A 9016-nucleotide genomic window follows, 5' to 3' on the forward strand; every position below is an offset into this window, starting at 1 on the left:
TGTTTTACCCCTGTTTGTGTGTTTATTTGTGAACAGCATCCTGGCCACAATTTTAATCATTGAGTTATGAAACTTGCAGGGATTAACTATTATGTAAAAAGCTAGAAATTATTAGATGTTGGCAGGTCAAGGTGAAAGGTCATGGTCAAGTAAGATGTCCATTTCAAGTTATCAGCCATATGTTTGGACATCGTTGTCACAGAAACTTAAAACTTGGTTCTTATTTGAGTGTATGAAAATCCACTCCAATTAATGCATGTTAAGTTCAAAGGTTAAAATCAAGGTAGAGCAAAAGGTCGAAAAATAAGCTACCGCGACGGAAGTCTGCGCTCTACTGAGTGTCCCTCTAGTTTCCAATGTGATCCTTCCAAGGGAAAGTTCTTGGTGGCAGAAATTTTGTTAACAGGGTAATTTCATCACGTTTCGTTTGAACCACCCCCCTTTGCACCAGGGAATCTGAAAGTAATCAGGTAATATTAGTCTTTCACCAGATCAATTGGGCAACTAACTTTATATAGCTGGCGCTATGGAAAGATCCATCTTGTCATGATACCATTAGATTCTAAAAATCAGTCTACAGAGTTTTAATTCCATAACATGTAAAACAACACCAAAAACAACAAATGCAGTCATTTCTAGCCCTCTGCAGGACAAAGGCCTCAGACAAAACAACACTTTGTTCTAAATAAAACAAGATTTTGTTCAGTATTTTATTGCACACATACACACAAAGCAGACCTCTTTTAGAATTTATAATACTGTCCTTTTTTTTATGTAAACAGAAACATCAATTTCCACACAGAGTATAATTAGGCTACATTAGCTAACCATAAAGATGTCTAGAGCTAAGTACGATAATCAGACACTGATTTAACAAGAGCATTTTTTTTCATCCTTAGCCTTTCGCTCAGGATAAGTTCAGTCATTTGTAGCTGGTCATTGAAGTTTAGTTTTGGCATTGGTCAAGTTTTTTTTTAAGTCAAAGTAAGTGTACTATTTTCATAGACTCTATAAAGGGTCGTCTTAATTTTAAAGGTCGTTCATGAATGGCAGAGGCAAGGGATAGTGACATTGCCCTAGCAAGCCAGGATAATGCCCAAGAGACTGCCCAAACCCCTTCTCCACCCAAGCTAGGACAAAGAAGAGCCAAGCAATAGTTGCTGATGGCTCAGCAGGTAGACTCATAGGCTTCCCCCAAACACCCAATCTTCAGCTCACAGGGATGAAGTTGCAGACACTAAAGGAACTAACGAGTTTGAGCGGGACTCGAGCCCCAGTCTGGCGATCACCAGACAGAGTCATTACCAATAGGCCAAAACAACCCTGGTCTTATCACGGCGAGGAACCCTACTCACTAAAGGACCTATACTTTCGACTTATACATTCTCAAGTATTTTTCATATTGCACTGTATAACAGGTGTTTATTGTCAAATTCTCACTATCGATACACTTAGACGATATTTCTGTGTAACCATCGATTAATATTCACGAATCTATTTCACGGTTTTCTGAAATTAGAAGTTATACAGAAACAATATTTCAAAGACATACGTTTCACGTTCTAGATATTCTTTATTTTGTTGTAATTCAAGGGGTCACCTTTATTAAGTTTCATGCGATACTCTTAATCATATCTTGTTTATGAAATTTTGAAGTGTTTTTCGAAACTAAGAAATGTTTGCATAAAAAAATTTCAGCTGATTTTGTTTAATAATTATGCTACAGGTAGATTTTTTAGTTTTGAATTTAAAATTTACAAACTGGAACCAGTCATAAGACTAAACAATATTCCACATATTTTTTGAGTTTGAAAAGTCACTACTTAGATTCGTTTACTTTGTTTAATGTGGAAATGAATGACAAGTCATAACAAATTTCAGTTTTCTTTTGGTGAAAAAAATATATTTTGCTCTTCAACGAGAAAATTGAAGTTTGAATCTTAATGAATTATATGTTAATGTAAAACTGAAGTTTCGTACATAATAAAATTACTTTTTTCCTTTAGATGAAAAAAATTGTTTTTATATAAGTGAATCAAAGTTTGAATCTCTATAGAATTAGATTTTAATGCAACATTGAAGTTTCGTACATTGTAATGACGTGTAATTTTGGATATTTTTGAGAATATCAAATAACGGTAGGGAATTCAATTCTAACTGATTACCATCTCGTTATATTATTGAAATAAAGATGCTTTTCCCTTGTAAATTGTTGAATTTGAGTTAAATATAGGATATTAAATCTCATCTTTCCCACAGAAGACTGTGCAGAAAAACATATAGGCCAACAGTAGCCTGTTTAGGTGGACTCGATGTATAGGCCTACCAAAGTAAATGTATAAGGCAGACGATGATGTAGTTTATGCACAGGATATTCATCTTTCATCTAACAATAGGATATAAATGTAAAATTCTTATCAGTTTTGTTTTACCTGCAGCATCTCTGTCTATTGAGCAAAAGCGCATTTCATAACGATAATAAATCATATAAAATCTAGAATGTTTCCAATTCAAGCCTGAGATGTTAGAATAATCATCCTCCCAATCGGGTAGTTGAATCAGTGGAACTTCAAAAGTTCAAACTTGCAGCAACTGTTTTTATGTTGAACAGGCTGACATAAGACGTTTTTGTAGTTTATATATGAAATATCTGTTTTAATGTTGTTATTGTTTATAAAATATTTTATTTCAATTGTTCATTACTTCTTATATGGTTTATTTATTTCCTTATTTCCTTTAATCACTGGGCTTTTTTTCCCTGTTGGAGCCCTTGAGGTTATAGCATATTGCTTTTCCAACTAGGGTTGTAGCTTAGCTAGTAATAATAATAATAATAATAATAATAATAATAATAATAATAATAATAATAATAATGTTTATCCTGGCTTTAAGATTCACTCTTGGTCTGCATGTCAGCTTACAAAATCTGGAATATCTTGTAAACCCGGTTGAAAGAGAATGCAATTAATATCTTCTGTTCCAGAGATCAATGCAACCACCTAAGTTACAAGCCTGGTTCATTGGATGGTTGGTTAAGATGTCAATAGTCTGATGATCACCGATAAGTACGATAGGATAAGCTTTGAAGCAATACTTGTCTTTCCTGATGACATGCAGTATTCTTTTTTCCCATAAAAGATATTGAAATTATAGTTTTTTTTTTTTTCAGTGTAAAGTATATTCATAATTTTGAAATGTTACCTTTTTGTATGAAGACCAGATTTCCAAAAAACAGAGTTGTTAATGTTTATAGGTTTTAAAGGTCGCTCATGAATGGCAGAGGCCAAGGGCAATGACAGGGACGGGCAGGCAATGGCTGGTGATGACTCAGCAGGTAGACCTATAGGTATCCCCAAACCTCTCCTTCTTAGCTCACAAGGATGGAGAAGTTGCAGACACTACAAGACACTATCGAGCTTGAGCGGATCTCGAACCCCAATCCAGCAGATTACCAGCAGGGACGTTCCCACTTACACATGATTTCTTCTTACAAAATTGTCTTCCATTCTATTTGTACTAGTTCCTCTTTAAATCGTTACGTAAGTATTGTAGGACTCTGCTGGTGAGCTTCTTCTCAGTTCAACTTTTTAAATTAAACATTTCCCGTTTATAGTTTTTTTGAAACATCCTGCCCTTAAAATATAACAATTATTACATTAAAGTTGGTAATCGTCTCCTCAATTCATCTATTAGAATTAATTGAATCATAGATTACGTAGGTATTGAAGATTATGAGTGTAATGTCATTTACACTTAGATTTGTCTGAGTACCAAATAATGTCTGGGGACAATAGACTGATAAGTTAGTATATCATAATAGTCTGTTAATTTTCCTCCCTGTTCGGAATAAGGCTAAGCAATGGGTGTAGGCTAAGATAAGGATTTTCACAGAAAACCTCTTCTGAAAATATGATGTCTGTGATGGGCAAGCCGGCCTTGATTACAAATATAAGGTAATGGTACTGTATATGTATGGACAAGCCAATGTTAGGTATGACTAAAATATGATGTATATAACAGAAGGATGGACATGAGTTAGGTGTTAGTTATGACTAGAATAGGATGTCTGTACTGGACCAGTCAGCGTTGTCATGACTAGAATATGTCTGTACTAGACAAGCTAATGTTGGGCGTAACCAGAATATGAGCCTGCTCTGAATAAGCCAACGTTATCAGGAGTAGAACATGAGTCTGTAATGGACAAGCCAACACTGATCGTGACTAGATTATGTCTGTACTGGACAAGCCAGCGTTGTCATGACTAGATTATGTCTATACTGGACAAGCCAATATTGGTCTTGGCCAGGATATGAGCCTGCTCTGAACAAGCCAACGTTGTCAGGACTAGAACATGAGTCTGTACTGGACAAGCCAACGCTGATTGTGACTAGATTATGTCTGTACTGGACAAGCCAGCATTATAATGACTAGAATATGTCTGTACTGGACAAGCCAGTGTCGGTCGTTACCAGAATATGAGCCTGCTCTGAACAAGCCAACGTTGTCGGGACTAAAACACGAGTCTGTACTGGACAAGCCAACGCTGGTCGTGACTAGAATATGTCTGTACTGGACAAAGCCAACGTCAGACGGGACCAGAATAGGATGTATGTAATGGACAAGCTTACGTTAGTAATGACTAGAATATTATGTCCGCAACAGTCTATTTTGATTTATTTATGATTAGAATATGCAAATACCTTTAAGAGATGAGTAGATCATTAGTTAAGATCAGATTCTAGAGGTTTCTCAAGAAAGAGTAAAGCCAATTGTGATGGAAGTATTTTCAATTGAAAATGACTTTCGCATTTCAATGCCACTGCGAGTTTTTAAATAGTTTCCATAGGGCAATTGAAACCATAGCCCAGAAATTTAAATACAATGTTTCGGACGTGGAACTTTGGTGACTATCAACCCAGCCGCTAAGTTATAACAGTTTTTGGCTTGTTTTATTTGTACTATCAGCTATACAGCAATGTTATTTGGAGGTCTTTTGGCTCTAGATCCTTACACATCTGCTCACTGGTCGCAACATTAACCACAGATCTCCTTAGTAAGATTTGGCAAGTTTATCATGACCGCGAGTCAAAGCTGATCCATAACAAAAGTACAATTTGGATTATTCATTTATCTTCATTTAAAAACAATGTCAGGTATGAAGTGCAGAGACCGACAGCCCTGGCACTCAGCTCTTATACATATCGCATAGGATCTTTTCCATGGGGGTATTTCCTATGGTAGCTGTGAAGAAGAGAGCCTGGACCCTTGGAGGAGGTGGCGACCGGAGAGTTGCTAGAAGAAGTAGTAGCCGACCGAAACGGGCCGGTCGCGCTGGATAGTGAGCTCGGACGTGCTGGCTCAGCATTACTTGGGCTTGATCCTGCAGAGACTCTACTTGGGCTGAGTCTTTGAGTCCACGCACTGTAAAGAGTAGTCGATATAAGACATAAAAAGACGAATGTTCACTGTTAACATAATTTAGAAATAAATAAATAAATTGGTTACTGTAAAAACAGGCATATCTAATGAAGTACTGAATAACAATAAATGGAACTTTCATGTCGAATAATCAACCATAAAATTATAAAAAGAAATAGAAAGGAATAAGATACTAAAAGATACTAAATTGGACTTTATCGCATAAAGGTGAGGCCCAAGACTAAAGACTGGATTACAAAATGTATGATATAATGATAGTTAATGAGAGAAATAGACTTCATACCTGGTCGGAATAGAACGATTGCTTTAAGATAAGCAAATTCTGCTGGATCCACAGCAAGATCTCTAAATGCTCCGGCCACCTCTGATAGTTGTCTGATATCATGGGCGGCCTGGGCAGCTTTGTGGGCGTGAGCGAGTGTATGGGCGTGAGCTGAAGGAGATAATAATGGGCATGTGGGCAAGGGTAATGACCACTGAACTGCGTTGAGGACGAACAACTCCGACCAGACTTCTTCGAGTAGCACAACCTGGAAATAGTATATAGATTCAGTTCGTCGGATGCACATGTTAGAAGGGTAATATATACAATTATTGGATTAAGGAACATGCTCATGCTCATCAAGGTTAAGCAGGGTTATGGTTAGGCCTTATTGTCTGAAAATTTGGGACAGGCATGGGTAGAGAGAGAGAGAGAGAGAGAGAGAGAGAGAGAGAGAGAGAGAGAGAGAGAGAGAGAGAGAGAGAGAGGGATATATGTGTAAGACTGATAATTATGAATTTGTTGAGGGTTATATACCATATGAAATGAATGCAGTAATGAAATTCCAATTTTAAAGGAAAGTGGCCACCAGTCTCTTATTGCATTACAATATTTGCACTGTCATTGTAATTAGTAATTTTACTTAATTTAGTACATTTTTGGTTGTGGAAGAGGCAGAGGTAAATGTTGCAAGAGTGGAAGTAGTTAATGAAGTTTGAGAATACTTCAGGAAGTGATAGTTTCAAACAGTTTAAGCATAGAGGGACACTAGGAGTGAGAAGCAGTGGTGTAGTAGTTAAAGTACAATTGTGCGGTTCTCTGGCGTATGTAAGGTGTCTGGACATGGGACAGGCTCTGAAGGAAAGGACGAGGAATGACTGTTTCTGTGTTGAAAGTAAAGAATAAAAGAGACTAGGAATTTTAAGAGTGTAATATTACTTACTTTACCCTGGAAGGTATAGGGTAAGGGTTTGATTACACAAATAAGACAATTAACAGAAGGATTGATAGAGGAAGAAGAATACACTTTTATTTATTGAAAAAAAATGGTGTGTGGATTTGGTGTTTGTTATGAAATTGCTATATGAATGTAACACTTAAAAAGTTTTTTTTTTTTTTATCTACATGTTAAGTATAAGGACTAAAAACCCTTATAATAGTGTTTGTTGTACATAATGGTGTTGGGGATTGAGGATGTACAACAGATAAGAGTGATAAAAAGTTTTTACGATGGAAGTGAAGATTGTGTTAGAGATTATGGGTGGGAGGGTAACTGATATGGTAAAAAAATTCGGGCTGAGGTATATAGGCTATATATATATATATATATATATATATATATATATATATATATATATATATGTATATATATATATATATATATAAATATATATATATATATATATATGTATGTAGATATATATATATGTATATATATGTATGTAGATATATATACTGTGTATATATATATATATATATATATATATATATATATAGATAGATAGATAGATATAGATATAGATATCGATATATATATATATATATATATATATATATATATATATATATATGTATATATATATATATATAAATATATATATATATATATATATATAATGTATATATACTGAATATATATATATATATATATATATATATATATATATATATATATATACATATATATATATATATATATATATATATATATATATATATATATCACGATTATTTGTTTTATGTGCATGTTACCATTATTCTTTTCATTAAGTTATCCCAATTTATCATAAAGTAATTTGCCCACAGGGTTTTATCAGTAAAATCATCAGCAATCAACGATAACGCTTCCATAAGAGACAAGACAAAAAGACCCTTACATTTACTAATACTATTTTCATTAATAACTACTACTAATGATAGTAATAGTGATGAAGCTGATAGAGACCCCTGCCATTACTAACAGTAATATTACTATTAATGATAGCAACAGTAATGAGGCTGATAGTACAACGATGATTTATAATTAGTCTCACCTGATCCCGGAAAGGTAAACTACTGAAGGAGGGAAGATTCTTGGCCCATTTAACAGCCATGAAGAGGAGTCTGGCGGCCGTCTCCTGAACGGACTCCTGCAGGGGATCCCACAAGGGCCCCGCCTCCAAGAAGGACGTCCCGGAGGACGACGACGAGGAACAGGAGGAAACCGGAGGCATGTGCGGCATGATGGGTCCGCCGGTATCGTCGCTACCTCCGCCGGTCACGTCCAAGGGAGAGTCGCCGCCTCGAACACCTACGTCGGGGGAGGGGTGGGGGTTAGTATTCGTATTTACTTTTCTTGTGCAGGTTGTAGGATATCATTTGTCTTCCTATATCCTTTATATATGAGATTCAAATAATCGTTTATTTATATCCTTTGAAAATGAGATTGAAATATTCGTCTTCTCATGTCTTTTAGAAATGAAATTAAAATATTCGTCTATTTATATGCTTTGAAAATGCCATTAAAATATTCATCCCTTTCTTTCCTGTTCAAATTTTATGAAACCATTTGTCTTCCTATATCCTTTGAAAATAATAATAAAAAAAATCGTCTTTTTATATCCATTGAAAATGAGGTATAAATATTCTTCTTTTTATGTCCTTTGAATATAAAGTAAAAATATTCGTCTATTTATATCCTTTGAAAATGAGAATAAAATATTCGTCCTTTCCTTGTCTATGTAGATTGTAACATATCATTTGCCTTCCCATATCTTTTGAAAATTATATAAAAATATTCGTCTTTTTATATCCTTTGAAAATGAGATAAAAAAAAGAATGCCTTTTTATATCGTTTGAAAATGAGGTAAAAATATTCGTCTTTTTATATCCTTTGAAAATAAGATAAAAATATTCGTCTTCCAATTTATTTGGAAGATAAGATTAAAATATTCATCCTTTACATTCATGCGCAAATTATAGGAAATAATTTATCTTCTTATATCATTTGAATATGAGTTAAAAATATTCATCTTCCTGTAAGATTTTAACATGGATAAAAATAATCAGCTTTCTATATCCTTTGAAAATGAGATGAAAATATTCATCTTCCTATTTCCTGTGCAAAACAGAAAAAAAAATTCAAAATTTTACTTCTTGTAATGAATAAAAATTCATATCTTTAATTCAAGAGAAAATTTTAGAAAATTATCAGCTTTCCATTTACTATGAGAGATATAGGAAAATATTAATCTTTCCACTTCGTGTGCAGCAAGAAGTAAAAAGTAAATATATCCATCTTCCCACTTCGTGTTTAAGATATACAAAGCTATTATA

General features: G+C 34.3%; 1 protein-coding gene across 1 annotated transcript in view; it reads right to left on the bottom strand.

Annotated features, from left to right (window-relative positions):
• Positions 1-2900: 2900 nt before the first annotated feature.
• Positions 2901-9016, bottom strand: part of LOC137640277 (photoreceptor-specific nuclear receptor-like) — a 20809-nt gene continuing 14693 nt past the window's right edge. The window contains exons 7-9 of the mRNA XM_068372921.1: positions 7735-7991; positions 5723-5969; positions 2901-5421 (exon numbers count right to left, since the gene is read on the bottom strand). Coding sequence (XP_068229022.1) covers positions 5186-5421; positions 5723-5969; positions 7735-7991 — 740 coding nt within the window. The 3' untranslated portion in view covers positions 2901-5185. The remainder of the gene's footprint in view (positions 5422-5722; positions 5970-7734; positions 7992-9016) is intronic.

This window comes from Palaemon carinicauda, chromosome 1, assembly GCF_036898095.1.
Source record: "Palaemon carinicauda isolate YSFRI2023 chromosome 1, ASM3689809v2, whole genome shotgun sequence".
In the NCBI taxonomy this organism is placed as follows: domain Eukaryota; kingdom Metazoa; phylum Arthropoda; class Malacostraca; order Decapoda; family Palaemonidae; genus Palaemon; species Palaemon carinicauda.